We start from the raw sequence: 27201 nt of genomic DNA, 5'->3' as shown, positions 1-27201 counted from the left end.
CTCTCCTAAAGCCAACCACCCCCTAGATGTAACAACAACCACCTTGTGTTGAACAGAGCCTGGAGCCCCAAAACTCCAGCTGCATTCTGGGATTCCTCTGGGCCTGGGTCTCCTAATTCCTATGGATGAGACACAGCCCTGGAGCAGAGCTGCAGTGTCTGTGCTGGCAGTGCTGAGCAGAGGCCTCCTGTTTCTCTAAACTCTCCTGACCCGCAGCACGGAATCAGCAGGAAGCTCTGGGGATGTTGCAGGTGTTCCCTTCCTTGTGGAAGTCAGAGGCTTTTCAGGAATCCAGTTCAAGTGTGAGGGCAGAGAGGGCGGCCGTGGCTGCAGCACTTACTCGGGCAGGTAATAGAAGCAGATGGAGACACAGATGTTGCTGGGGAAGCAGATGTCAATGCACAGGTAGATGAGGCGCTGCTTCCCCGGGCCTGCCAAGGAGCAAGGACAGCAGTGAGAGCAATGCTTTGGTCCTGCAGCTGCAGAGTCCCCGGGGATACTTTGCTCCTGCAGCTGCAGAGTCCCCGGAGATGCTTTGGTCCTGCAGCTAGAGTCCCTGGGGAGCTGAGCAAGGGGAAAGCCTCAGGCATGACCTTTCTTACTCAAGCTGGAGTCAGATGGAGCAGGCTGACAGCTCAGCAGGCTGCTTTGGCTGAGGGTGAAGATGACAGGGATTAACCAGCGGTGTCTCAGGGGACAGCTCTGTGTGCTGGCTGTGCTGTGCTGCTGGGCAGCTCAGAGCCCATCCCCGTGCCACGGCTCAGGACAGGGGGTGGGTACAAGCCAGCACTCAGGGGTGGTGAACAATGGCCTGATTTTGTACTAGAGGTCACCCGTCCCTGTCCTGGGCCTTGGCAGCCTGTCCTGGGCTGCATCAGCTGCTGTGCAGCGGAGCCTGATCCTCTTAGAGGTGCTAGAAAAGCTGCTGCTTCCCCTGCCAAGGGCAGTGCCCCGCTTACCGTGCCCTCTGCGCACCCAGAAGATGGAGGTGTGCTCACACAGGGTCTGCACAGCCTCCCCCAGGCCCCTGGGCTCCAGCTGCTCCCCTGCCACAATGCCCAGGAACTCCCGGTAGAACTTGGTCTGGTTGTTGGGGTGCAGCAGCTGCTCAGCCTGAAAGAAATGGCGCTGCTGGTTCCTCACTTTGTCCCTCAGGCCCCAGAGCCCTGCTCTGGCTCCCAGGGCACCCCAGGCGTGCTCTGCAGCCCAGCAGGTTTCTCCTGCCAGCTGCCCTGCCCCAGCTCTCATTTTCTGTCTGTGGGTGCTGGCAGCCCCAACACTACCCACTTTTACTTCCATTTAGGAGCCTCAGGGCTGGGCAGGTGCTTTCCTCTCCCTGCATCCCTTTTGGGAGCCTGTGTCCCTGCACTTCTCTGGGAGTAAGGTGAGGACCAAGGAGCCCCCAGGAGCTGCTGAGGAAATGGATAGCAGATGGCAGGGGCACAAAAAAATGTGGCTTTCTGTCTTCTGGAAACGGAATCTGCCCCTTCTCAGGCATCCACTGACACTTTGTTCCGAGGGTCCGTATACATGATTGCCTCCAACTTTCTTCCCTGGGAGTTGGTAACAAACCCCCCTTTGTTTTTCCTCCCCCAGATTTTTGAGCAGGTAACAGAATCCAGTGGGAGCAGGTGCTGCAGGAGCCCTGCTATTCACCTCCATGGGACACATCCCCCTGCCCCAGGCTGCTTCCCACAGGCATCAGGGTAGGGATGAACCCAGGAGCTGCTGCTCACAGCTGGCTGAGAGCCCAGCCTGGGGGCACAGCTTTGCTCCTGTGAGCAATGAATCCCTCAGAACAGGGGCTGCCACTGCTCCCCCCAGCTGGGAGACCCCTGCCCTGGCTCCCTGAGGGTGGAGAGTCACTCCTGCAAACCCACAGAGGGGAGAACGCTCAGCAGCCCTGTGCAAAGCTCAGCCCATCCCCCAGCTATCCCGGGAATGCTGCAGCAGCTGCTCACGCTGTGCTCAGAGGTGTTGAGAGCTGTCTGCAGGGTCTGCAGGTCCCAGGGGTCCATCCTCCTCAGGTAGCAGGCTCGCTGCTCCAGCGGCTTGTAGCACACGTAGCCCTGTGGACAGATGTGTCCCTTGGAGCAGGCAGCACATGCCCACCCCTGTCCCAGGAAACCCCCAAAGTGTTTCCCCTGCTCTGTGCTCACGACTAAAGGTGCAGAGGAAGGCAGCAGAGAGGAGCTGGGGAGGCAGAGGTGCCCCAGCACTCACGTTCCTGCTGTCGTACAGCACCACGGCGCTCAGGTTGCTCTGCGAGGTGATGTAGTAGGTGACGGTGCTCCTGGCCTCGTCCACCACGGCAGTCTGGTTCCTCAGCGGGTCCTGCTGGCCCTGGAGCGTCACTCGGAGGAGCTGGGAGCCAGCCTGGGCACGAGGGGCGGGGAGGCAGCAGCCAGCATCAGCTGCTCCCTGTGCAGCATCTCCCCCCAACACCCCCAGCTGGCCCTGGGCTGGCCCCTGCTCCTGTCTGATTCAGCCGTGGAGAGGAGGAGGCTCTGACCCACAGCTCCTCACCCCCAGTGCCCCTCGTGCCAAGGGCACCAGTGCTGGAGGAAAGGGCCAGGGGACTCCCAGCCCTGCCTGCAGCCTGCCAGCACCTCCCTGCCTTGTCCAGGGGCTGATCCAGCCAGACTCGGCCCACAGCTCAGCCCACCCATCCCTCCTGAGAGCTGCTTCCCACGCAGCCCAGGGCTGCAGGAGGGAGGAGGCTTCCTGCCCAGATCAGGATCCCTTACCTGGGCAGAGCTGGGGGAGAAGCTGAGAACCCCCACGACAGTGACACCAACGACTGCAAAAAACAACAAGGCAACGGACAAGATGATCCAGAAGGTCCTGGAGGGAGCTGGGAAGTATGCTGTGGTCCTCCTGTCCTGGGACACGGGGCAAAAGAAGGAGGAACAGGAGTTAAAATTGACCCTTCTGCCAATTCTTCCTCATCAAACAAGTTTCCAGCTCATGCCACAAAGCCTTGTGCAGACTGGTTGGAGTGCAGCACCTGGAATAACGGAGCCTTTATCCCAGAGTGCTGGAATTCCAGATCCAGCATCCTGGTAACCAGCACTGCCACAGCCAGGAAAGCTGCAAAGCCCTCGGGGCAGGGCTGGAGCAGCAGCTTTCCAGACACAGGGAACAACAAATTCAATTATTGTGGTGTACAGCAGAAATCCCCAGTGGGACAGTCAGCATTGGAATCAGACCCTGTGTGGAGTGACCCCCCTCCCTGCACTGCTCTGTGCTGGATTTTCTTCCTAAATTGTTCTCCATGAGACCAAGGAAAAGAGCTTGGCAGCGCTGTGACATTTCTATTGGCTCTATTAATTTACTTTAATTCTTATATTGAAGCAATTAAATTTAACATTGGCACGTAACAGGATTTTTACAAAGCAGAAAATGTGCTTTCAATAATCTCAAACACAGGCCACATTTAAAAAAGAACCTGTTTCTCAATCCTCTGAAGGACAGAGAAATTCAATCCATGCCCAGGATTACATGTGCTCCAGCTGCACGAGGATGGGCTCATCCAGCCTTGGGACAGTTATGGATCTTTATTGGAAACTGGGAACTTCCAGATTATTCCCTCAGAAAAGCAGTGAGTTGAAGCTGCACCCATCTGAAATCCTATCAATTCCAGCAGAGCAGAGCCCAGCCCTGCAGTAACTGGCAGATTTTCCATAACCAGTGGAATTCCCTCAGGTGGGAAAGGTGCAGATGCAGAACTCCAGCAGCTCCCAGCCCTGAGCAGGGCACAACTCATGCCCATCCCTGCCCTGGTTCCTGCAGGAACAGGGAATACTCACTGCAGGAACAGGGAATGCTCACTGATGGAGCAGGGAATACTCACTACAGGGACAGGGAATGCTCACTGATGGAACAGGGAATACTCACTACAGGGACAGGGAATGCTCACTGGAGCAGGGAATGCTCACTGATGGAGCAGGGAATGCTCACTGCAGGAACAGGGAATGCTCAATGCAGGACAGGGAATACTCACTGCAGGAACAGGGAATACTCACTGATGGAAGAGGGAATACTCACTGATGGAGCAGGGAATACTCACTGCAGGACAGGGAATACTCACTGATGGAAGAGGGAATGCTCACTGATGGAGCAGGGAATACTCACTGATGGAGCAGGGAATACTCACTGATGGAACAGGGAATGCTCACTGATGGAAGAGGGAATACTCACTGATGGAGCAGGGAATACTCACTGCAGGAACAGGGAATACTCACTGATGGAGCAGGGAATACTCACTGCAGGGACAGGGAATGCTCACTGATGGAGCAGGGAATGCTCACTGATGGAGCAGGGAATACTCACTGATGGAGCAGGGAATACTCACTGATGGAAGAGGGAATACTCACTGATGGAGCAGGGAATACTCACTGCAGGGCCAGCACGGCCGGCACCGTCTCCTCCTTCCATCGTCCTCTTCAGGCTCGGACCCGGCTGCTGCCGCTCTGCCTCCTGCCCGCGCTCAGGCTGGGCATGGTCCCGGCTGCGGGCACACCCGGGAGAGCTGCAGGTGTGTTCCTGGGCCATAAATACCTGTGCTCGCAGCCAAAGGGCTCCGCGGGAGGGGAAACCTGAGGCCGCAGCGGGAGCTGAGCGCTGCTGTCAGTGCCCGGCGCGGCTCTTCCTGCTCAGCCCCGGGACGGGCAGGAGCCACAGTCGGGGCCTTTGTGTGCCCCCGGGGCTGGCACGGCCCAGCACGGGCCCAGGTGAGGCTCTTTGAGAGATCAAATGACCAGAGGACAGTGGCAGCCTGCCCTTGTGGCAGTGGCAATTCCCTCATTTCAACGGGAACTCGATGCTGTTGGAGCCAGGCGCTGATCCTGCTGTTCCTGGGCTGCACAGACACACCTGTGCCACCCTCGGAGGAAAAGGGATGAGGGCTGTGCCACAAAGTCACCGCCACAGCCTGCACTGCTCTCGCAGCCACCCGTGTCCTGTCCTGAGAATGTCCCTGTGCCAGCAAAGCTCCCCGAGCACCCAGATCCCGAGCAGTCCAGGAGCCCCCAAAATGTTCCAGACCTGCCAGCCAGACACAGCAAAGGTGTGGAGGCAAGGAAAAGCCAAGAATTCCTCCATGTGATGTCCATCCAGGGAAAATGCAGGTTTTGGACATTTTCCTATCAAGCACAACCCAGGGCTGAACAAAGTGGCTGAAGGGAGCCCAGAAGAAAGTAGAGGGACTTTGGCCAAGGGCATGGGCGGGGCAAAGGGGAATGCCAGAGGGTTAGATTAGGTGTTGGAAAGAAATTCTTCTCTTCCCTGGGAGGGTGGGCAGGCCCTGGCACAGGGCGCCCAGAGCAGCTGTGGCTGCCCCTGGGTCCCTGGCAGTGCCCAAGGCCAGGCTGGATGGAGCTTGGAGCAGCCTGGGACGGTGGAAGGCGTCCCTGCCATGGCAGGGGTGGCACTGGATGGGCTTTGAGGTCCTTTCCCAAACCCCTCCTGACCCCCAGGATTCCCAAGGCACAGCTGCACCACAGCTCACACAGACGAGACCAGTGAGACAAGGCTGGGGAGAGCAGGTTTGAGAGTTTAATGGGAATTCAAGTAGAGGATTAAGAACTGTTTGGAAGTCAGAACAGAGATTTGAAGCACGACTGAAGCACGCCACCAGCACATTCCAGCATCCCTGAGCCCAGGCAATGGCTCCCTTGGCAGCGAGAGCCTTCAGCAGGGACAGAGCTGCCTGAGGGATACTGGACTCTCTCCTGGCCTTTTCCTGACACAAAAAGCACCAGAAACAGAGACTGAATCCAAACCCACACTGTTACATCAGACTCAAGCTGCAGTGAGTCCATAATGTCCATCTCCATGTTACCCACTCAAGGGTAAGTTCTGCCTCTGGGACTTGGCAGAAGAGATTATACACACTTCTTCCACAACTCCAAATTACAAACAAACAGCCTTTCAGAGGTTCAGCCAATGCTCTGGGAACACTGAGACCCTCTGGACTGCAGGGTTATTGCTGTACAAAGAAGGTGACAAGTTACCAGGCAGGAAATGGCACCAGCACTGCCCAAGCTCCTCAGCTGGACAGGAAGGAAAACCAGTGCTTTAAACTGAGCTGTAGGTACTGGAATCTAAGCAATAAAAGCACGTTATTTGCATATATAATTTTCAATTAATTCTGTAACGCAAAAGCTTTCACTGTGGGATTTGGGCAGCACAAAAATCACCCTGTGGTGAGCCCCTCATTGCCCAATCCCACCTGGAGATCAAATGGAATCATCCCTGAGCAAGCCAGCACTCCTCACCACCCACTGTGCCCGGCCCCTGCCGGCACACGTGGAAGATCTGAACCTCAGGGATGGGAAGGAAGCACGAGCTACTGTCACACACAGCCAGGCCCACAGGGCTCCCTGTGGACAGCTGTCTTGGGCACTACATCCATCCACGGACTGAGCAGAACTGGGATTGTGCAGCTAAAGCCGAGGCAAGTGGCTCGTTGATGCTGAGGGAAGCGCAGGAGCTCGGTACGCATCGATCAGGGATTTCTGGGAAGCAGCAGGAGTGAGGCACAGTCCTGCATGGCTGCAGACTCTCTGCATTACCAAATGCAACCGTTTAGGAGAATTAAATCAGTGAAGTACATTCCTCTCATCCTCCCTCCGGGGAAATAAGATATATTATCATAGACTCTATTTATAATTTAAATATATTCTGCTCTAACTTTATGCTCAGGGAGTGCCTGTGTGTACATGTGCTTTACACACACCCGACCTTGGACAGATACTGTGCAGCAGCCAAGGTCTGGAATTGTGTGGGATCATCCCAGTCTGCATTACAAGTGCAATGTGCAGTGGTCAAACAAAGGAGATGAATTTGTGTGGGCTGACGTGGGGCTGTGCCATTCAACAGAGCCCCAGCTGGGAAAAAGAGTCACCCCAAGGGCAAACACCAGCTCCACGAGTGTTCCCAACCACAACCAGAGCTACTGCACATCCCAAGAGTCGTTTCCCTGAACAAACGGGGCTGAGCCATGGCCCAGCCTGGCCAGGACATGTTCCTTCCCCTCAGATCAACCAGCTCCAGCTCCCCAGCTCAGCCCAGAGGAGCTGGAGCACCACCAGCATTGGATCGATGCACTCATAACTAAACCCAGCCCCAAGCCCCAGCCCCTGTAATGCCCCCTTTGTTCAAAGTGCATTTCAGACCGAGATGTAAACAGAATCATACCGAGAGGACAGAGAGGAGACAAGCTAAGGGTTCTAACTCCGGGGAGTATCTAGTGCGTACGTTACTGCCCGGGGCGCTCGGCCCCGTTACTCGCCCAGAGCCGGGAGCAGGTCGGCGAGGCTGTCGACGTAGTAGTCGGGGACCAGGCTGTGCCTGGCAGCGCAGCCGCTGTCCTGGCAGCCCCGCACCTCGTCCAGCGCCGTGACCCCGCTCAGGGTGAGCAGCGTGGTGAGGCCGCAGCTGTTGCCCATCAGGATGTCTGTGTCCAGCCGGTCCCCCACCATGATGGTGCGCGCGGGGTCCACCGGGAACTCCGCGGCCACGCAGTCGAACATGAAGCGGTTGGGCTTGCCCACGATGAACGCCTCGCGCTGCGCCGCCGTCTCCACGGCCTTCACCAGGCACCCCGTCCCTGCGGGAACAGGCAGCAGGGTTAGGGGCACCAGGTGTCTCTGTGACCTTCACTAGGTACCCCATTCCTACAGGAAGAGGCAGCAGGATTAGGGACAAAAGGTGTCTCTGTGACCTTCCCCAAGCACCCTGTCCCTGTGGGAACAGGCAGCAGGTTTAGGGACAAAAGGTGTCTCCATGACCTTCACCAGGTACCCCGCTCCTGCAGGAACAGGCAGCAGGGATTAGGGGCACCAGGTGTCTCTGTGACCTTCACCAGGCATCAGGATCAGGTAGCACGGATTAGGAGCAGAAGGCTCTCAGTGTCCACACGAGCCAGGACAAACCCTCTCAGGACGCGGGGAATGGACAGGACAAACCCTCTCAGGACATGGGGAATGGACACCTCAGCTTTACAGGCAAAGAGACAGGTGGGGCCCAGGAGAGGTGGTGCTTAAAGCCTGCCAGGAGGTGGGAATTCCGACCCGCAACGTCAAGAGGGAACTCCTATTTGCGAGTAAAGGATCAATAAGGATTTCCTCTCTTTCAGTGAAGCTGTGGAGGAAAGGCTATGGGATGCCCAGGCTGCCTCAAAGAATCCCAGGACAGCTGGAGGGGACCTCCGGAGATGATCCAGTCCAACCCCCCTACAAGGCAGGGTCACCTGGGTTAAGTGACACAGGAACGTGCCAAGGCGAGCTTGGAACTCCAGAGACGGAGCCTCCATGACCTCCCCGCCCTGGGCAGCTGCTCGGGCGCTCTGCCACATCCCAGGGCTGAAAGTTCCTTCCCGAGGCTGAGGCGGAACCTCTCCCGTTTCACCAACACACCAGCGAGGCGTGACGAGCCGCAGAGCCGCGCACGGCGCCCGCCCAGCCCGGGGCCCACCCGCTGCTCCCCGGGACCCCGCGCACCGGGGATGCCGGCGCCGCCCTCGAGCGGCAGGCGGTGGTCGCGGTTGGTGCCGACCAGGAGGCAGTCGGGGCCGCGCAGGAGGTACCGCAGCGCCTGGCACAGCTTGGCGTAGCTGAAGTGCTCGTCGAAGCCCACCAGCACGGCGCGCACGGCGGGCTCCAGCGGCGCCTGCAGCCAGTCGGCGGGCGCGGGCCCGGGCAGGGCGGCGGGCCCGGGCCCGAGGTGCGGGATGCCCACGGCCTCCAGCTCGGCGGCCAGCGCGGCGCTGCCCAGCACGTAGGCGGCGGCACCGGGCGGCAGCGCCTGCCGCAGGTAGCGGGCGGCGCAGAAAGCCGAGCTGAAGATGTGCCGGGACTCGGCGGGCGGGAAGCCGAGCCGCCGCAGCTTCTCGGTGTAGGCCGCGCGCGTCCGCCCGCTGTTGTTGGTCACGTAGCACAGCCGCTTGCCCGCCGCCGCCAGCTTGCCCAGCACCGCCGCCGCGCCGCTCACGGCCGCCTCGCCCCGCCACAGGACGCCGTCGCAGTCGAAGAGCAGCGTGTCGGCGTTGGCGAGCACGGCCCGCGCCGCCTCGCCCTCCAGCCGCCGGCAGCGCCGCGGGCCGCCCGCCGCCATCGCCGCGCCCGCCATGGCCGCGCCGCCGCCCCGCGCGCCCGCCGCCCGCGCCTCCCCATTGGCCGCGGACCGCGTCCCCATTGGGCGGCGGCGCCGGCGGCCACGCCCTCCCCGCCGGGAGCCGGCGCCCGGTGTCCCCCCGCGACCTCCCGTGCGTCGCCCGGCGCGCCGCGCTCTCATTGGCCGCCCTGCCCCAGGGCCCGCCCCCCGCGCGCTGCTATTGGCCAGCGCGCCCCGGGGCTCGCTCGGTAACGCGTTCGGCAACCCGCGGCAACTCGCCGGTAACTGCCCGCGATCCGCTCCGCTCCGCCGGGGCTCGACCGTGACCGTGGGGAGCGCAGGCACCGTGCTCCGACACCGCCCCGCCGGCTCCCGGCACCCCCGCACGGGCGGGCGCGTTCCCCGCCGAGCCCCGTCCCGTTGTTATGACGACACGGCCGTAAAGCCGCCATCTTGCGGCGCGTTGCGACACGGGGGCCGCGATGGCAACGGGCGCGGGGCCGGCGGCGCTTACGGCAGCGGCGGCGGGGCCGGGCCGGGGCGCGGCCAGCGCGGCCTCCGCGCCCCCCGCCGCCCTCATCGGCCTCCCGCCGCCCTTCGGCGAGCAAGGTACCGCCCGCACGGGGCCGCGGCCGCGCCGCCGGGCCCGCGGCGTGACGGGGCCGGCCGGTGCCGCCAGCGGGGCGGGAGGCGGCGGGGGCGCCGTGTGCCGGGGCGGCGGTGCCGGGAGAGGCTGGGGAGCGGCTCCGGCCCCTCGGGACGGGATCCCGGTGACGGGAGAGGCCGGGGAGCTGCTCCGGCCGGTCTGGAACCGGATCCCGGGCCGGCTGCCGTGCCGGGGCAGGCAGCAGGGAACGCACCGACCGCCGCGGTGCCTTCCCCGTGAGCCCGGCGCGGTGTCCCGGCGCGGTGTCCCGGCGCGGTGTCCCGGTGCCGTGTCCCGGCGCCGTGTCCCGGTGCCGTGTCCCGGTGCCGTGTCCCGGCCCCGCTGACGCTTTTCCCCCGCAGACGAGGATGATGTGCACAAGTGCGGGCGCTGCCAGTCGGAGTTCAGCTCGCTGCAGGAGTTCGTGCAGCACAAGCTGCAGAAGGGCTGCCAGCGCCCTCCCGACGCGCTCGCCGGGCTCCTCGGCCCCGAAGGACAAAAGGTGACAGCGGCTGCTCCTGGAAGTGATCAGGATGCAGCGGTCTGTTGGGCTGGAGGGGAGGGAGCAGCGTGGTCAGGCAGGCAGGAGGCGCCTGCTGGAACGTGCTCTGTGCCGGCAGGTGGTTCCTGCTGTCGAGGAGTCCATCACCGTTGCTCACATTGTTGTTGAAGCGTCTTCCATAGCAGAGGAGATCAGCAACGCCTCGGCCATCGTAGGTGAGCTCTGGGGTGCCTTGGCAGCCCGAGGGCTCTGTTCCCTCATCTGTGACCTTTTCTGGTGGCTTTGGGTCGTGGTTGGGTGGGTGGCACCTCTGTGTCACTGGCATTTGGGGCTGTTCCTGCAGAGCTCTGGGAGGCAGCTCTGCAATCCTCCATCAGGTCATGGAACAGTCATGGGATGGGTTGGGTTGGGTTAGGAGGGACCTTAAAGCCCACCCAGTGCCACCCCTGCCATGGCAGGGACACCTCCCACTGTCCCAGGCTGCTCCAAGCCCTGTCCAGCCTGGCCTGGGGCACTGCCAGGGATCCAGGAGCACCCCCAGCTGCTCTGGGCACCCTGTGCCAGGGCCTCACCTCCCTCACAGGGAACAATTCCTTTGCAATCTCTATTCTAAATCTACTCTCCTTCAGCTTAATTAATGCAACTAATTAATACAAATTAGATGTTAAACTCTGTTCCAGAAGTGCCCATTTTATGCTGCCATAATGAGAAGTTTGCAAAGCCCGGAGTTGCAAGTTTAAAATATCTTTTCTCCTCCTTCCTGCATGACATGCTGAGGCAGTAGATGGTTTGCTGCCCGTAAAGAACCCCACTGTCTCCCCACCTTTTCCCAGGCAGTGGGCACATCAAAGAGGTCATTGTAGCAGGAGAGCATGTGTTTGAGAACCCGAATGGCCATGTGGACGGGGAGGTCAGTGAGGAGCAGGGCAGCCCCGAGGAGCAGGACATTTCCACCGAGCTGATCAAGGTCAAGCTGCAGGTGAACAAGGAGGGGCGATACGTGTGTGAGCTGTGCCAGAAGACATTTAAAACTGTGAGTATCCCCTCTGCTGGTGTGGGTTAGGGAGCATTTTAGGCTGGCTGTAAACTAAGAGATCCCAAGTCCCAATAACAGTGTGCTTTACTGCCTGCCACATTTCCCAGAGGGAAGTTCTGCTTTCACAAGGAGCCTTGTTGTTCTTAACAGCTCGAATGTAAAATTTGTAAACTATTTGGAATGCGTCTTAAAGGAAATTCTTTCCCTAGGCCAGCATCCTCAAAGCTCACATGATCACGCACAGCAGCAGGAAGGACTATGAGTGTAAACTCTGTGGGACTTCCTTTAGGACAAAGGGATCTCTGATCCGACACCATCGGCGGCACACGGGTAAGAGTCCTCCCAGATAAGAATTCCTTGTTACTGGAGCTCTCTGAGGTTGTCCATCTCCCTTCCAGTGGAATTCCTTACTGCTTCCCATGTTCTGCTGAGCTGAGACCATTGAGCTCTCCAGCATTTGGGGTGCTGGGAGGCAGTGGAAGGTTTGGGATTGGAGCAGCTGTGTGCTGTAGAAGGCTGAACATGTTCTTCAGCCTGTCACACAGAGCTGATCCTGGCAGAGCTGGCTTTAACATGATTGTTTTGATTCTTGTCATTTCCAGATGAAAGACCTTACAAATGCAAGAAATGTGGGAAAAGCTTCCGGGAATCAGGAGCTTTGACTCGGCACCTTAAATCTCTGACACCTTGCACTGAAAAAATCCGCTTCAACATGACCAAAGAAATAGTTGTCAACAAAGATGATCTGCCATCAGGTCAGTGATGCTGCCAGGACCTGCCTCCTGTCTGATAAAGCCAAACCCTCAGAGCACTTGGAATAGAAATTCCTTCTGGCACAGGGTGCCCAGAGAAGCTGTGGCTGCCCTGTCCCTAAAGTGTCCAAGGGCAGATTGGACAGGGCTTGGAGCAGCCTGAGATGGTGGAAGGTGTCATTGCCCATGGCAGGGGGTGGAACTGGACGACCTGTAAGATCCCTTCCAGCCCCAACCATTTCATGATTCTTATTTATGATAAGAAATAATTTCATGGTGTTGAATTTATATTTTTTATACCAGAAAAAGGTAATTTATAGAGCAAAGTTATTACCTTGAAAAAAGTAATTTATAGAGCAAAGTTGTTACCTCGAAGCCGGGCGTGAACTCAAGACTGTTTGAGAATCTGGTACAAAGGTGGTGTTAACAGGCACTTCGTGCTCTCAGGCAGGTTTTTGTGGGGCACAGGGAGTTGCTGAGGGTGCATTTCCCCACGTGGTTGATCCCTTGCAGGACCCTGCAGCTCCACCACAGACACGGTGTCCTCCATAGCCAGCGAATCCATCGAGGCCTCCCCTGTCATCCACCTCGTGACAGACGCAAAAGGCAACGTGCTCCATGAGGTCCACGTCCAGATGCAGGAACTTCCCGTGGTGGATGCAAAACCCCTGGAGCCAGATGTGAGTGGTGTTTGTCTCAAACACCCTCCAGGTGTTTTATGCAAAGAAAGTTTCACCTCGTGAGGAGAAGTGTCCTGGGTCCTGACAGTAAATCTTTGTGGAATGAAGGGGTTCCTTTGGTGGGCTTGTCATCCCTTGTGGGTTGTCAGAGTACAGATCCACCTCATGTTCCTCCTCAGCCCAAGGTATTCCCGGGTTGGTCTTTCAACCCCATAGCACAGCACTGGACACCCCAGAGTGGCCCTCACAGCAGTGTTCCCATAAAAATCTGTGGTTTGCTGTGCCAGACTTCCTCTTTGTTCCTTCAGCAGTCGCATCCCGAGGAGTTGCCATGCGAGGGGGAAGTGAACAGTGAGAACCTGCTGAGGCAGGCCATGAGGAATTCGGGGATTGTCATCGAGAGAGTGGCTGTGGAGGAGGTGCAGAAGCCAGATGAACCTGCAGCAGCTGCTCCAGAAGAGCTGGAAAGCAAAGGGGTGGAAGTAGAAGAGGAGCCGTGTGGGGAGCAGTGTGCTAAACCGGAAGGAGCAGAGCCTGTATGTTTGTATTCCATCAACAGATCAACTTTTTAACTTTCCTTGTCTGTATTTGGTTGTGGGCAGCACTGTTGTCTCATGTGTCTGCCTGTGCCTGTGGCTTTGTGTCAGGTTTTAGAGTTATATTGTGCAGGTGTGATTTAAGGGAAGGGTTCCTTCTCACACGTTCTGTCTCTTTTCACAACAGAGATCTCTTTCCTGTCAAAGCTGCAGTGTGTAATTGGGAATTTGGGTAGCAATCTTAACTGGACACACCAGTACAAAGAAAAGAAATGCAGTTTTCCCATTTTCTCTCCAGCAGACGCCTGCAGAAAGAACCAACGGGTACAAACGTTACATTTGCTTTCACTGTAATGAAGCCTTCAACGAAGCTGCTGCCCTGGAAACTCACAGCAAGAGTCACACAGGTAAAGTGCAGCTGGGGCTGCTGTGTGACACGAGCTGGGGCTCAGTGACCTCAGCCCTGTACAGCTCCTCTGATGAGGAGAGACTGCAGGAGCTGGGCCTGCTCAGTCTGGAGAAGGGAAGGCTGAGAGGGGATCCCATCACTCCATAAAATCCCTCCCAGGGGTGTCAGAGGATGGTGCCAGACTCTGTTCAGTGACAGGATGGGGAGCAAGTTCCATGTTGATATGAGGAAGAAGCTCTTTGCAGTGAGGGTGGCAGAGCCCTGAACAGCTGCCCAGGGAGGGTGTGGAGTCTCCCTCAGGAGACATCCCAAACCCACCCGGACACGTTCCTGTGTCACCTGCTCCGGGTGACCCTGCCTGGGCAGGGGGCTGGACTGGGTGGTCACCAGAGGTCCCTTCCCACCCCAGCTATTTTGGGGTTCTGTGGAAGCCCACACACATGCTTGACAATACAATTCATCCCCTTCTCCAGGGTGCTTTTTGTCCCAATTCAGTCACACCCCTACCAGATCCTCGTGCTGCGCCTTGCCCTGGATTGAGCACACCTTTTTCTCTCTGTGCCTCTAGAGTACAAACCTTTCAAGTGTGAGGAGTGTGGCAAGGAGTTCACCAAGGGCTACCTGCTGAAGAAGCACCAGGAGGTGCACGTGAACGAGCGGCGGTTCCGCTGCGGGGAGTGTGGGAAGCTCTACAAGACCATTGCCCACGTGAAGGGGCACCGGCGCGTGCACTCGGACGAGCGGCCCTACGCCTGCCCCAAGTGTGGCAAGCGCTACAAGACAAAGGTGGGCCCCCCTCCCCAAACCTCCGTGCTGGTCTCCCCAAAGCCAGGCTGTGGTAGAGGCTAGGAGGCTTTGCTCCTCAAAGAGCTCGCCTGCCTCTTACGGGATGCCTAGAGAAGCTGCTCCATCCCTGCAAGTGTCCAAGGCCAGGTTGGACAGGGCTTGGAGCAACTTGGGATAGTGAAAGGTGTCCCTGCCCATGGCAGGGGGTGGAACAAGGTGTTCCTTAAGGTTTTTTCCAACCTAAACCATTCAGTGATTCTGTGATCTGAAACTCCATAAAGATGTTTTGGTTTAGTGGGCAAAAGGAAGGACAGTCTTTGTAAAACCGTCACATTTCTGAAGAAACTGTTCCTTCGTGTGTGGAACAAGTATGTAATAACAGTGTCCTGGTTCTGGCCTGGACGGGGTTAATTTTTACAGTAGCCAAGAGGGTGCATGGCTAGAACATTCTGGTGTGGGGGTAAGGGGTTCCCTCTGTAGGGCAGGTGAGTTGCTCCCCTCTTTCTTGAACACGCTGTCATCAGTAGTGTTTTATTTCTGTTTCTGGTAAATTGTTCTTATCTCAGTCCATGATCCTCACCTTTTGTGCCTCCAATTCTCCTCTCCAGCCCCCTGCAAGGAGATGGGGAGAGGGAGAGGGGGGAACAAGTGAGTGCCTCATGGTTTGGAGAGTCATGGTGTGAGCACTGACTTGGGAAGTACCATTCCTAAACCACCACCCCAGGAAGGCATCCTGTAAAAGACGTTGAGTTGCACCCTGGCATCTAAAACCCTGTGACTTAGCTGTGTCCTTTCTGAGCCCTTGCCTTGCCTCCCTGTGCGTGCAGAACGCCCAGCAGGTGCATTTCCGTACCCACCTGGAGGACAAGCCCTACGTGTGCCACTTCTGCAGCCGAGGGTTCCGGGAGAAAGGTTCCCTGGTGCGCCACATCCGCCACCACACCGGCGAGAAGCCCTTCAAGTGCTACAAGTGCGGGCGCGGCTTCGCCGAGCACGGCACCCTCAACAGGCACCTCAAAACCAAAGGTGAGCAGGGCACCCTCAACAGGCACCTCAAAACCAAAGGTGAGCAGGGCACCCTCAACAGGCACCTCAAAACCAAAGGTGAGCACGGCACCCTCGACAGGCACCTCAAAACCAAAGGTGAGCACAACACCCTCAACAGGCACCTCAAAACCAAAGGAGCTCTCTGTGCTTGTCCATTTGCCTTCCAGTGGAGTTCTTGCTGCTTCCCATGTTCTGCTGAGCTGAGACCATTGAGCTTCCCAGCATTTGGGGTGCTGGGAGGCAGTGGAAAGTTCTGGGATAGGAGCAGCCATGTGCTGTAGAAAGCTGAACATGTTTTTCAGGCTGTCACCACAGTGCTGGTTTTAATATGGTTGCTTTGATTCTTGTCATTTCCAGGGCAGGCTGGCCCTGGGCTGGCTGGGAATGGTGGTGAGGGTGGATCTCAGCAATGACAGAACCAGAGCTGCATCAAGGGAAATATAGGTTGGATACCAGGGAAAAGTTTTGCACAGAAAGGGTGATAAAGTTCTGGAATGACCTGCCCGAGGAGGTGATGGAGTCACCATCCCTGGATGTGTTTAACAAAGCCTGGATGTGGCACTGGGTGCCAGGGTTTAATTGAGATGTTAGGGCTGGGTTGGACTTGATGATCTTTAAGGTTTTTTCCAACCCAGTGATTCTGTGAATTCTGTGACCCACATGGAAGTGGGCATGTTCTGGCAAGGAAATGTCTGGGTAAAGTTCTCAGCAACAATCTGGTTTAGTGGGATTAGTTGCACTGGACTTGCTGCTCCTTTAGCTCCTAAGCAAGGATTTCCAGACTTCTTCAGCTAGTGCTGATGGTGTTATTCCAAAGGAATAATACAAGTTTACTGGAGGAGAAAATGGACTTTTGTAGGAGATACTGAGATGTATCAGCAGAAAAGATAAATGATTTAAAATCTACCCAAATTCTTCCTGTATGTTCTTCACACATGGCTTGGAAACCCCGAGTGGTTTTACCATCTGAATTTACCTGTGTGGTGTTTGGAATTGCACTGAAGAGCTCCTCTGTTCCTGGTGTCACGTGGACTCTTCTGGGCTGTTCCTTGGCTTGTCCTGGTGGGCCAAGAGCTCCTCAGGTGGCACTGGTCACTCGTCCATGGCATCCCCTTGCTGGTGCTGCTGGGGATGGTCACAAAAAATGATGTTTCTCTGGAATTCCATACAGGTGGCTGCCTCCTTGCTATGAAAGAGGTGGAAGAAGTGATAGTGTCAGAGGAGAGCCAGTCTGCTGACAACTTGGCAGCCACGGTCCTTTCGGAAGATCCGCACACGGTTCTGGTGGAGTTTTCCTCGGTGGTGGCAGACACCCAGGAATACATCATCGAGGTGAGCAGGGGCAGCCAGCCTGCTCACTGGGAGCTTAGCACGGGATTTGGTCAGGAAAAACTCTGCAGTTGCTCATGTTCCTGCTCCAGGCTTTTGGGAGAACATGAAACAGGCTCTGCCCTGCCTGCATGGCCCCAGGAGTCAGCGGGATGAGCCCTGTTTGGAAGGAAAGCACTTGGAGCTTCCCCACCCTCCCAGAGTGCTGTGTGTGCCAGGAAAAGGAGAAGGGGAGACTAACAGTTGTTCAGCAGAAAGCTGAGCCTGAGAACTTCTCACCACACCAGATTTTAGGTCCTCACAAGCTTGCTTCAGCTCTCCCTCCTATTTTCTCCCATTTCTATTTATCTTACTTTGTCCCAGATAATCTCTGTTGTTTCAAACAGAAGCTGCCAAAAGCAATGAATTCTGTATTTCACTTTCTCCCCTCCGTCACACAGAGCCAGTTCCCATCCCAGCAGGGTAACACAGCTCAGTTATTGAGTGCTGCTGTAGTTATTCTCCAGTAGGAGAAAAATCTGCTGTGTGGCCAAATCCTGCTGAGGGAGGACATTCTCTTTCAGTTACTTGTGAACATTGTGCATTCATTTTAAGTAGTTCCTGATAATGGGATTGGGAGGGAATGTCAAGGAGTTGTTTTTGGAGTAGCTACTGCATGTGGAGCAGAAAGACTCGTGTAAAAGACCTTAGTGAATTATATCTTGGTGATAAAATTCTTTTTATAAGAACCTAGAAAGGGAATAATCTTATTTTGTCTTCCAGACTTCTACTGAAGACATGGAGACCAGCGAAGCCACTGAAATAATAGAGGGAACAAGACACGAGGTAAAGCAGTCCCTTGGTGACAGGAGGGGTGACACAGTGCAGGGTCTGTGATGTTCCCCCCCAAAATATCCTAGGCTAGCTCAGAGGTAAGCAGGCTGTGAAGGGGAGGAACATCAGGAGATGGCAAAGATTTCCAAAAGAGGCTCTTACCCCAAAATACGTTGGTTCAGCTCTCTTCATTCTGTGGTGTCCAAGGGGAGAGTGGGGCAAAGAGCACGAACAGGAAATGTCAGGGGTCTGTACAGACTTTGGACAGGGTGGGCTTCCCTGGCTCTCCCGTTGGGGCAGGAAGGAGGGTCCAGGGTTATCTTGATCAGAGCCACAGGGTCCTGGGGAAGGGGCACAGAGTGCCCAGGAGCCTGGGGTGAGCAGCTGGCACTGCCCCGTGGCTGGCAGCTCCTCCGCAGCGATGCCTGTCCTCAGCTCCCCCCTAAACACCAGCAGCAGCATCAGTGCCGCCGCTGTCCCCCCGCAGGTCGACAGCCACATCATGAAGGTGGTGCAGCAGATCGTCAACCAGGCCAACTCGGGCCACCAGATCATCGTGCAGAACGTCACCGTGGCCGAGGGCGCCGCGGCCGCCGACGCCGCCGACACCATCACCATCGCCACGCCCGAGAGCCTCACCGAGCAGGTGGCCATGACCCTGGCCTCGGCCATCGGCGACGGCGCCGTGCTGGCCGCCGACGCCGGCCTGGCCGCGCAGGAGGCCACCGTCACCATGGTGGCCTCCGAGGACATCGAGATCATGGAGCACGCGGGCGAGTTCGTCATCGCCGCCGCGCAGGAGGGCGACGTGGAGGTGCAGACGGTGATCGTGTGAGCCGGGGGCAGCCTGGGCGCTGCTCGGGGGGCAGGGGTGTGTTCTGGAGGGAAGGGGTCCACGGGACAGGGCAGGGCTGAAAGGGGACAGGGCAGGGCTGAAAGGGGACAGGGCAGGGCTGAAAGGGGACAGGGCTGGCCTGAAAGGGGACAGGGCTGGCCTGAAAGGGGACAGGGCAGGGCCAAAAGGGGACAGTGCTGGCCTGAAATGGGATAATGGAGGCCTAAAATGGGATAATGCAGGCCCTAAATGGGACAGTGCTGGCCCTAAATGGGACAGTGCTGGCCTGAAAGGGGATAATGCAGGCCTAAAATGGGATAATGGAGGCCTAAAACGGGATAGTGCTGGCCTAAAGTGGGACAGTGCTGGCCTGAAATGGGACAGTGCAGGCCTAAAATGGGATAGTGCTGGCCTGAAATGGGACAGTGCAGGCCTAAAACGTGATAATGCAGGCCTAAAACGGGATAGTGCTGGCCTAAAAAGGGGATAGTGCTGGCCTAAAATGGGATAATGCAGGCCTGAAATGGGATAATGCAGGACTAAAACGGGATAGGAGAGGTCTAAAACGGAATAGTGCAGGCCTGAAGTGGGATAGGACAAGTCTAAAACAGGATAGAACAGGTCTAAAACGGGATAGGACAGGGCAGGCCCGAGGTGTTCTCAGTCTAAAACCAATGCCAGGAGTTAAACCCTTGGCCTGGTCGCACTGAGGAGACCCAGGTCACCCGTGGCACTCAGTATTCTGTACAGCAGCCTCCAATTAAGGAAGATCCTTTGGGAATCAGCCCCCTCTGCCCACCACTGGGACAGCCGTGGTCTGGTTTTGGAAAGGATTCAGAAAGTATAGCAAATATGTGGGGACTCACGAGGGATTATTTAAATATATGCATTTAAAACAAGTTGAGAAAACCAAACCTAAGGAGTTGTGGTGTGTGTTGAGCACCACTGAAACACTCATGCCTTTAACCTCACTCCTTCAGGCCTCCCAAGGCATGGTACTACAGTATTTCTCTTTTCTTTGGTATCCTGGACAAGTAGCCTTATGTACTGGTCTATGAATGCATCATTGTACCCTGCAATGCCAGCCAGGCTGCTCTGAGAGCCAGCCTGGGGGCTGGAAAGCCATATTGTATAGGAATTTGGTTTTTTTAAACCATATATGGATTTTTAATTGCATATTGTACAGATTTGGCATGTAAATAAAATACATTTGTAAAAATAAAATTATTTAAAGTTCTTACTACATTTTTTTTTTCAATTTTTCTTCTATTGTACTCAAACAGAGAAACTTCTGGAAGGAGAGGAGAACAGGGACACTTTAATTTCCTCCCTGAAGTTAGTGCTTCAAAGCTGCAGTAGGACATGGTTTCTGCAGGTAAGATCCTGCCAGAAATCATTTTTTCAGCTAAATACACAGAACCTGTTGTAGTCCTTGTTAGACGTCATGGGTTAATTGTTTCCCAAAGAAAGATACAAAAATATGCTGCTTCCTCAAAATTCACAGGAGCTCTGTGTTAGCCCTTCCCAGAGAGAAAAATTCCCTTTGGGGAAGATGGACCAAGTCAATCCCTGTATTCAGGGGCCAGGACTGAGCTGGCCCTGAGTCTCACTGAGGGAGGGAGCTCAAATGACGCTCTGCTGAGGCACCAATACGTGAATTCTGCAGAAATCTTGTTCCAAAACCTCTCTGGGGTAGCCAAGCCCACTGCTGAACTAAAGTCTTGGAAAACATTTAAAAATGCCACAATAATGTCTTCATGTTTTCTTCTTCCTTTCCAAGACGGTAGGAGGGTTAAAGACTTCCTTTAAATTCCTCCAGATCCCTTTAGAATAAATGTTTTTGTAGATGAGGGGTCTGGCATGAGGCTGTGAGGGGAGACGGGGGGAGCCCCCAAATCTTCGGGATTTGCACCATTCGTTGGTGGTTTGGTTGGTGAGGGCCAAGTACAGACTGAAGGAGCAATATCCCCCCAGGACGAGCGTGAGCAGGATGACAAACCCCAGCATGAAGACAATCCTGGGGAAAGTCAAGAAAAGGTGCTGCAGAGAAAGAGAAAAGTAAGTTAAAACGTGGGAGGGTTGGATCCTGGGCAGTGCACAGCCCCAGCTGGAATGCACATCCACGAGGAGCTGGATCTGTGTTCCAGGGTGCTGTGTCCTGCTCTGACACCTCCACAGAGATTCCTCAGGCACTCTCAGCTCCTTCCTAAACTTTGCTACATCAGCTAGTCACTGGAATGGAAATTCCCTCTCTGTGAGCCACATGTGCTGAGTGACAGAGCCTGGAGATGGGAATCTGTAGGATGGGAGGTGCCGTGAGAAAAACCCCTTCCACTTCTAAAGTATTCAGCAGTGGCAGTTTTGTAAATCTAGTTATGTGTATACAACAGCTGAAAACCTGCAGTCTGCCACAAAACCTTGCACAAAACCCACAGTCTGCCCCAAAACCCTGCAGTCTGCCCCAAACCCTGCAGTCTGCCCCAAAATCCACAGTCTGTCCCAAAACCCTGCACAAAACCCTGCGGTCTGTCCCAAAACCCACAGTCTGTCCCAAAACCCACAGTCTGCCCCAAAACCCTGCACAAAACCCTGCAGTCTGTCCCAAAACCCGCAGTCTGTCCCAAAACCTTGCAGTCTGCCCCAAAACCCTGCAGTCTGCCCCAAAACCCTGCACAAAACCCTGCAGTCTGCCCCAAAGCCTGCAGTCTGTCCCCATGCTGGGGAGCAGGGCGAGGTTCCTGACTGCAAAGCCAGAACGTTTCCCAGCGCAGACCGACCTGCACGAGGACGGGAATGTCCACGGGCTGCTCCTGTCCCTGGGCATCCAGGTAGGTGCCGTGCAGGAGGTTGGAGAGCTGCAGCAGCTGCAGCAGCAGTGCAGCCGTGACAGCAGCCACAGCCCCAGCCGTGGCCGTCAGGGACAGCAGGTAGAGCAGGAACACGCCGGCGTTGCAGGCCCCGATGCAGTTGTTGACCCACACGCAGTGGTGGTCGAAGCGATGCACGCACGTCCTGCACACACCTGCAGGAGGCAGGGGCAAAAGTGTCTTGGCATCTCGTTTTTAAATAAGCAGTTTGATCTTTACGTGTTTTTTGTTTTTAAGCTGAAAGTATGTGGGAGTTGCGGTCAAGGTTTAGCTGGCAGCTTTTGAAGCAAAGAAATTCAGTTGTGTATCCTAAGAAAAACAACATATTCCATCTCCTCTTTTATTCGCCAAGACTGCAGCTCCCAGACTTTGGTTTCTCTGACAGTACTGCCTGGCAAAGCACCACCTTTATTTTAGATTATAAAAAGAGGTGGTGGACTTCTCATCCCTGGCAGTGTTCCAGGTCAGGGCTTGGACTACCCTGGGCTGGTGGAAGGTGTCCCTGCCCCTGGCAGGGGGTGACATGAGATGGGCTTCAAAGATCCCTCCCAGCCCAAACCATTACAGGATTCTGTGACTATGAAAGAGAAAATCCCGATCTGAGGTCCTGGCAGGTGATAATTTCTGTTATCAGCTGTTCCTGACCCTGAATTGTCCCTCAGAACTGGTAATTTCTGGTGATTTCTGTGAGAAGGAACAGCACCCAACCAGCTCCATGGCTGGGCACAGGCAGCTGTGACCTGGGACCCCAGGAAAACAAACTCAGCCCTGTGAGCACTGAGCTGGTAACAGAACAGCTGCAGTGGGAACTGCAGCTCCTGGGGGAGAATTCCTTTGGGAAGCTCTTACTGCCATGCTTATCAAGGAATTTCAGATCCTTACTGCAGTGCTTGGACCTGGCTGGTTTCTCCACGCTGCACGTGGGGCACACGAGGCCTTTCTGAAACATCACCCCATCATAGGCATAAACCTTCACCAGGGATGCAGCGTTGGATTTCGTTACTGTACCTGCCAAAGAGGCAAGAAAATGAACTAAAAAATGGGATTTGTAGCTTTTTTTTTTGCTGTTTTCAAAGAGCACGGGCGGGGGGATCTTACCAGGGTTGGCCCGGGAGCAGAGCAGGAAGCAGCCCAGGTTCCCAGCCAGCAGCAGGTAGGGCAGCAGCAGGAGGAGGAGGTGGAACTGCAGCTCCCAGCAGTACACAAACACTTCCCAGGTGTATTCCCCAAACACTGCTGCCTGCAGGGCTGCGTGCAGGACCACAAACAAGCAGCTCCTGGGAAGGAAAGGGGACGGTCTGTTTAATACTCAGCATCCTGATTAACAGGTCAAGTACACTCAGAGGTGATCAAAGACTTTCCAAATGCAAGGAGACACCTCTTTTAGGTTTTCAGGCCAGCTTGGATTGCATATTAATAGTGTTTTCTCCATCCACTGGCTTCTCCTCTTCTTCCCACATACACTCCTTTAAATATGTCAGCTAAATTCCCTGCTTTATTCACTTTGGATTTTTTTTCCCTGTCAGTACAAAGTCCTATAATCTCTTGCTGCTGACAGAATATGCCACAGCAATAGGCCACACAACATCCTGCCAGAAGACATTTGCTACTCTGAAAGCAAAGAAAAAGCCCTCAAAATCATCTTTAAAACTCTGCAATAATATAACCAGCTGTCAGGAAATAAGGCAGGAGGTGGGCAGTGAGCACCAGTTCCAGGGCATGTGGAGAATCCCAGTGCCCCCAGCACCTCTGGCAGGGTCACCTGTGTGTCTCAGGCTGTGTTGGAGCAGAGGATCAGCAGACAGGCACAGAACCACCCCAGCACTCACAGCTGCAGATTCAGCCCTGGAGTCGCTGTTCCAGCGAGCTGCTGTCCCCAGAGAAAAGGTTTTGAAATCATTCCTGAGGCACCAGAGTTTACAGAGACACAGATTCCACCCGAACCCAGCAGGCTGCTGTGCAGCTGCCCCCTCGGCCACCTGCACACCCAGGCTGCTGGACTGACACTAATGGGATTGGAGGGACAGGATGGAGACTCGGAGTCTGTCTGACTCCATCTGCAGCTCCAGAGAGGCTGTGGCCATTCCTGTGGGGATGCAGGATCCCACCAGTGTGACCAACATCTGTCACCGAGCCACATCATCTTCATTTGTCAATGTTCAAACATTTCAGGGTGCTGCCCTCAAACAAGGAGCAAGGAAGGGAGAGACAACAGCGTGGCAAGGGAGCCTGTAATCCCTGCCAGGCATCCCAAATGGAGACAGAATATCTAAGGATAATGCTGAGAGCTCTGATGGTGGCAGGAGATCCCAGAAAGAAGAGTAAAAATTAATGCCAAAGTCATAAAAAGTGCAATACCTTGTGTGGAAGAGCCTGTGCAGTGCCCGGTGTGTCACCCTCCGGAGCTGGCTGGGGATCACCAGTGACAAGACCTGAGGAAATGAAGCTCTGTGTCACCTGGCCATCCCTGCTGCCTTGGGGCAAGCTCAGATTGAAGCACAAATCCCTCATCCCTCAGCTCTGGACCTGCACAGCCACAGCTCTGGGGAGGAGGCTCCTTTTCAGGAGCTGCTCACCCCAGAATCAAAGGTGGAAGAGACCTTCAAGATCACTGAGTCCAGCCATAGCACACAGAATCACAGAGGGCTGGACAAGCCCTTCAACGTCCTCGAGTGCCAGCTGTGCCCAATCCCACCTTGTCCCCAGCCCAGAGCTCTGAGTGCCACCTCCCCTCCTTGCTTGGACACCTCCAGGGATGGGGATCCAAACCTCCCTGGGCACCTCCCGTGCCTGACCCCCTTTCCATGAAGAAGGGAGAGAGGCAGGAATGCTGCTGGGGTTTTTCCACGTGGGACTGAGGTTCCAGGAGTGCTGCTGGGGTTTTCCACGTGGGACTGAGGTTCCAGGAATGCTGCTGGGGTTTTCCACGTGGGACTGAGGTTCCAGGAGTGCTGCTGGGGTTTTCCACGTGGGACTGAGGTTCCATAGCCTTGGAGCCTCCCAGGCCCAAACAAACACATCTGGGTTCATGTGTGGAAGTTCTGAGGAGCTTAGGGTGGGTGTAGGGTGGGGATGGCTCAAGCAGGGGATAGAACCGAGCAATTCCCCAGCCACAATGTGCTCCATCAGCCCACCTGACACACCAAGGGCAGAGAAGCAAAGGGATAAAGCTCGTGGCCTCCAGAAAAGAGAGGGGAAAAGCCCCACGAGCCAGCAACGCAGTTCCTGCAGCTCCAGCCCCGTGGCTCCAGCTGCCCAGCCCAGCCCAGCCCAGCTGCAGGAGCCAGCCCTGAGCCGGGAGCCCCGGTGCCATTGTCTGCTGCGAGCTGACAGATCTCTACAGCAACACAGAATCAGAGCAGCCGAGCCTGTTTCCAGCTGACACCCAGGGAAAATATGCAGCGAGAGCTTCTCGCCTCAGATGTGAAAGACCAGCAGGCAAAAAGCACACGTGGAGCTGAGAAGACGCTGAATATTTTGGTGTGAGCTGCTGCGTCCCAGCTCGGTGGCTCCGGGGACGAGTGTTTGTAAAAATGAGGTTTTTTTTTCCCAAGTGTGCTGAAAGAGGAGACACATCCCAGCATTAAAGAACCTGCAGGAAACATCAACGCTCTGCAGGAAAAGCCAAGTGCCCTCAGCTGCTCCTCCAGGCCCCCACCACCCTCATGTCCATCCTCTGGGCGCTCTCTAAGAGCTTCAGACCCTTCTGGGGTTTGCATTGTATTGGTCCTTTTCTTAGAGTAATTTATCTTTTGTTGTGACCTTACATTTAACACTGCCTGTATTTATATCCCAGGTAAAATATTGATTGTATTCACGTGCATTTATTTCCCAGGCACAAGTATTGATCAGATTCCTCCAGACAGTGGCTTCATACCAGAGCAGTAATTTAATTGCTGCTGTTTATAAATACTTCACAGCAGCAGCTGTTAAGATATGGGGGGGAAAAAAAAATCAATTTCTCTGCACAGTGTGTCTGTAAACCAAAAAGAAGTATAATACCAGTAATAAAAAAGTCTGTCTGAACTGCTGTGAACAGCATTAAATTTAATTTACAATTTAAGTGATAATTCTCTCATACTTTACCTTCCAGGAATATGACAGCATTTTTTTTTTCCTTTTCATTCGGACACAGCCCAACAGACAGAAAAATGAACTGGTGCTTTCCCAACTCCCCGTTTTTACAAAAAAATGCCAATTCTTAATCCTCTTTTAAAGCTCTTCATTCCTGCTTCTTTCTTAGTGAACAAGAGCCTGCAGCATTAATACACACATTAAAGAGCTTTCCCTCAAATATCTGCCACCACTTGTGATTCTCTCCCTATTTGAATCCTCAAACCTCCCCCACCTTTTCCCTCTTGATAACATCAGCAATACCACAAAACTGCAAATTCCTGGGGGCTGATTCTTATTAATTTTTCCAAAGTTGTGTTGTGGTGTTAGTGAAGAAAGCAATTCTGGCCTGGTGAGAAGCTCCATCCTCACCCCAGACAGGCACAGGCAGGGATGGGAGCTGAGAAAATGATTTTTTCTACCTGCTTGGGCAGGATTCAACCATCTCAAAGGAAATTATTTCTGCTTCCTAGCTCACTTCCTTGAGAGCAGACGTTAAAACAGGAAGAAATGTATTATCACTCTGACCACACACACTGATTTTTTTTTTTTTTTTTTTTTTTTTTTTTTTTTTTTTGAGAGCAAATATAGCAGTTGCAGTGATTTTAGCAGGACAAAGCAGGGATTACCAGAACGGGAGCTGATCATTGCCTGCAAGTTCATTCCCTGCCTGAAGCCCAGCCCGGTGCTTTACCTGGCTCGCCCTGTTGGCACTCCTCGCGAGGAAACTCTCCTCCCTTCCCGAGCAGAGGCACAGCAGGGCAGCGAGGGCGAGCACGGAGCACAGGTAGAGCAGGAAGAGCGTCAGGAATTCCATCCCGAGCCTGGAATGGAAGAGGAGCAGCTCTTGGACCCCTGGGTGCCCGTCCTGCAGCGTTCCCTGAGCCCAGGGACGGAGCAGCCCTTCGTGTATCTCTGCGGGGGCAGAAACACAGAATCCCCAAATCCCCAAACCTCCCAGCCCATCCCAGCTGTGCCTGGTGCCCAGCTCGTCCCCAGCCCAGAGCTCCGAGTGCCACCCCCAGGAATTGCTGGGACACTCCAGGGATGGGCACTCCACACCTCCCTGGGCACTTCCAAGGCCTGAGCTCCTTTTCCATGGGGAAATTCCCCCTGATGTCCAAGCTGAGCTTCTCCTGGTGCAGCTTTGGGCTGTTCCCTCTCCTCCTGTCCCTGTTCCCTGGGAACGATCCCAAACCCCCCCGGCTGTCCCCTCCTGGCAGGAGCTGTGCAGAGCCACAGGGTCGCCCCTGATCCGCCTTTTCTCCGGGCTGAGCCCGTCCCCAGCTCCCCCAGCCCCTTTCCCAGCCGTTCCCTTCCCTGGCCGCCTCCAGCCCCGGGGCCCCGGGGCCGCTCGGAGCCGCCGCGCTGCTGCGGAAGCGGCGCCGCCGCGCTCCCGGCGCTGCCAGCGCCCTCCGCTGCCCCGGCGGGGAACGGGGGCTCAGCCCGGCCCGTGAAGCCGTGGAAGCGTCCGTGAGCTCGGCCGGTGGAGCGGCCCCGCGGCCCGGGCAGCTCGGTACCGTGCGGGCCCTGCGGGGCTGGTGCTGCACCCGCCGGCCCTGCCGCTCCTCAGCACCGCCAGGAATTCCCGTGCCCTTCGCTGAACTCTCCAAAGCAAAACTGCTGCTCCTCCCCAGAGCTGTGGGCGCACTCCCGGTGATTCCCCGTTACACTCGGGGGTAGCGGGACCCTCCCGTCCCACCCCGCCCCAGGCGCGGGGCTCGCTCCGCGGC

At 55.7% G+C, this 27201-nt stretch overlaps 4 protein-coding genes across 24 annotated transcripts; 1 reads left to right on the top strand and 3 right to left on the bottom strand.

Annotated features, from left to right (window-relative positions):
- Nucleotides 1-55: 55 nt before the first annotated feature.
- Nucleotides 56-5837, bottom strand: BRICD5 (BRICHOS domain containing 5). The gene is made up of 6 exons (XM_085591854.1): nucleotides 5788-5837; nucleotides 4355-4510; nucleotides 2748-2940; nucleotides 2224-2376; nucleotides 1962-2069; nucleotides 56-1113 (listed from the first exon to the last, which is right to left on the bottom strand). The coding sequence occupies exons 1-6, from the start codon at nucleotides 5835-5837 to the stop codon at nucleotides 823-825; spliced, it is 951 nt and encodes a 316-aa protein (XP_085447980.1). The 3' UTR covers nucleotides 56-822.
- Nucleotides 5535-9312, bottom strand: PGP (phosphoglycolate phosphatase). Its single transcript, XM_021551072.4, has 2 exons — nucleotides 8505-9312; nucleotides 5535-7612 (listed from the first exon to the last, which is right to left on the bottom strand). Exons 1-2 carry the CDS (start codon nucleotides 9295-9297, stop codon nucleotides 7287-7289), a joined length of 1119 nt encoding a protein of 372 aa, XP_021406747.4. The 5' UTR covers nucleotides 9298-9312; the 3' UTR covers nucleotides 5535-7286.
- Nucleotides 9313-9348: 36 nt separating this feature from the next.
- On the top strand, nucleotides 9349-25381 carry E4F1 (E4F transcription factor 1). 19 transcript variants are annotated; one of them, XR_014958495.1, is made up of 17 exons: nucleotides 9357-9726; nucleotides 10126-10265; nucleotides 10384-10480; nucleotides 11099-11298; nucleotides 11511-11631; nucleotides 11904-12056; nucleotides 12567-12733; nucleotides 13042-13269; nucleotides 13568-13676; nucleotides 14247-14464; nucleotides 15292-15607; nucleotides 16683-16843; nucleotides 17603-17665; nucleotides 18141-18484; nucleotides 19772-19863; nucleotides 20463-20546; nucleotides 23528-25381. XR_014958495.1 is itself a non-coding variant. In XM_085592003.1 (16 exons), exons 1-15 carry the CDS (start codon nucleotides 9600-9602, stop codon nucleotides 19845-19847), a joined length of 2520 nt encoding a protein of 839 aa, XP_085448129.1. In that variant the 5' UTR covers nucleotides 9357-9599; the 3' UTR covers nucleotides 19848-19863; nucleotides 20463-25381. The 19 variants fall into 19 exon arrangements, 13 of the variants coding, with proteins under 13 accessions (XP_085448131.1, XP_085448129.1, XP_085448130.1 ...); XR_014958493.1 differs by having other exon boundaries at nucleotides 20636-25381; XR_014958494.1 differs by having other exon boundaries at nucleotides 19772-20546.
- Nucleotides 19694-27185, bottom strand: ZDHHC4 (zDHHC palmitoyltransferase 4). 3 transcript variants are annotated; one of them, XM_085592026.1, is made up of 6 exons: nucleotides 26989-27185; nucleotides 26163-26292; nucleotides 23714-23787; nucleotides 22238-22632; nucleotides 21266-21510; nucleotides 19694-20528 (listed from the first exon to the last, which is right to left on the bottom strand). In XM_085592026.1, the coding sequence occupies exons 2-6, from the start codon at nucleotides 26283-26285 to the stop codon at nucleotides 20244-20246; spliced, it is 1122 nt and encodes a 373-aa protein (XP_085448152.1). In that variant the 5' UTR covers nucleotides 26286-26292; nucleotides 26989-27185; the 3' UTR covers nucleotides 19694-20243. The 3 variants fall into 3 exon arrangements, with proteins under 3 accessions (XP_085448152.1, XP_085448151.1, XP_031361976.3); XM_085592025.1 differs by lacking the exon at nucleotides 26989-27185 and adding an exon at nucleotides 26793-26878 and having other exon boundaries at nucleotides 26163-26296; XM_031506116.3 differs by lacking the exon at nucleotides 26989-27185 and having other exon boundaries at nucleotides 22238-22363; nucleotides 22454-22632; nucleotides 26163-26433.
- Nucleotides 27186-27201: the final 16 nt, after the last annotated feature.

Source organism: Lonchura striata, chromosome 14 (assembly GCF_050655825.1).
Source record: "Lonchura striata isolate lonStrDom1 chromosome 14, ASM5065582v1, whole genome shotgun sequence".
Taxonomy (NCBI): Eukaryota; Metazoa; Chordata; class Aves; order Passeriformes; family Estrildidae; genus Lonchura; species Lonchura striata.
The sequence above is the reverse complement of the archived record's forward strand: the minus strand, read 5'-3'. Positions and strand labels throughout refer to the sequence as shown.

What these genes read in the sequence shown, in the direction of transcription:
- E4F1 (XM_085592003.1), top strand. Translation starts at nt 9,600, where the DNA reads ATGGCAACGGGCGCGGGGCCGGCGGCGCTTACGGCAGCGGCGGCGGGG. An exon ending in CAACGCCTCGGCCATCGTAG is followed by an intron (nt 10,481 to 11,098) that starts GTGAGCTCTGGG and finishes ACCTTTTCCCAG; the next exon opens with GCAGTGGGCACATCAAAGAG. An exon ending in AACCGGAAGGAGCAGAGCCT is followed by an intron (nt 13,270 to 13,567) that starts GTATGTTTGTAT and finishes TTTTCTCTCCAG; the next exon opens with CAGACGCCTGCAGAAAGAAC.
- BRICD5 (XM_085591854.1), bottom strand. Translation starts at nt 5,837, where the DNA reads ATGGAGATGGACATTATGGACTCACTGCAGCTTGAGTCTGATGTAACA. An exon ending in CTTGAGTCTGATGTAACAGT is followed by an intron (nt 4,511 to 5,787) that starts GTGGGTTTGGAT and finishes GTGTGCCCGCAG; the next exon opens with CCGGGACCATGCCCAGCCTG. An exon ending in TGCTGTACGACAGCAGGAAC is followed by an intron (nt 2,070 to 2,223) that starts GTGAGTGCTGGG and finishes ATCTGTCCACAG; the next exon opens with GGCTACGTGTGCTACAAGCC.
- ZDHHC4 (XM_085592026.1), bottom strand. Translation starts at nt 26,285, where the DNA reads ATGGAATTCCTGACGCTCTTCCTGCTCTACCTGTGCTCCGTGCTCGCC. An exon ending in GTGCCAACAGGGCGAGCCAG is followed by an intron (nt 23,788 to 26,162) that starts GTAAAGCACCGG and finishes TCATTTCCTCAG; the next exon opens with GTCTTGTCACTGGTGATCCC. An exon ending in AGCCAGGTCCAAGCACTGCA is followed by an intron (nt 21,511 to 22,237) that starts GTAAGGATCTGA and finishes TGCCTCCTGCAG; the next exon opens with GTGTGTGCAGGACGTGCGTG.
- PGP (XM_021551072.4), bottom strand. Translation starts at nt 9,297, where the DNA reads ATGAGAGCGCGGCGCGCCGGGCGACGCACGGGAGGTCGCGGGGGGACA. An exon ending in GGGCGGCGCCGGCATCCCCG is followed by an intron (nt 7,613 to 8,504) that starts GTGCGCGGGGTC and finishes CTGTTCCCGCAG; the next exon opens with GGACGGGGTGCCTGGTGAAG.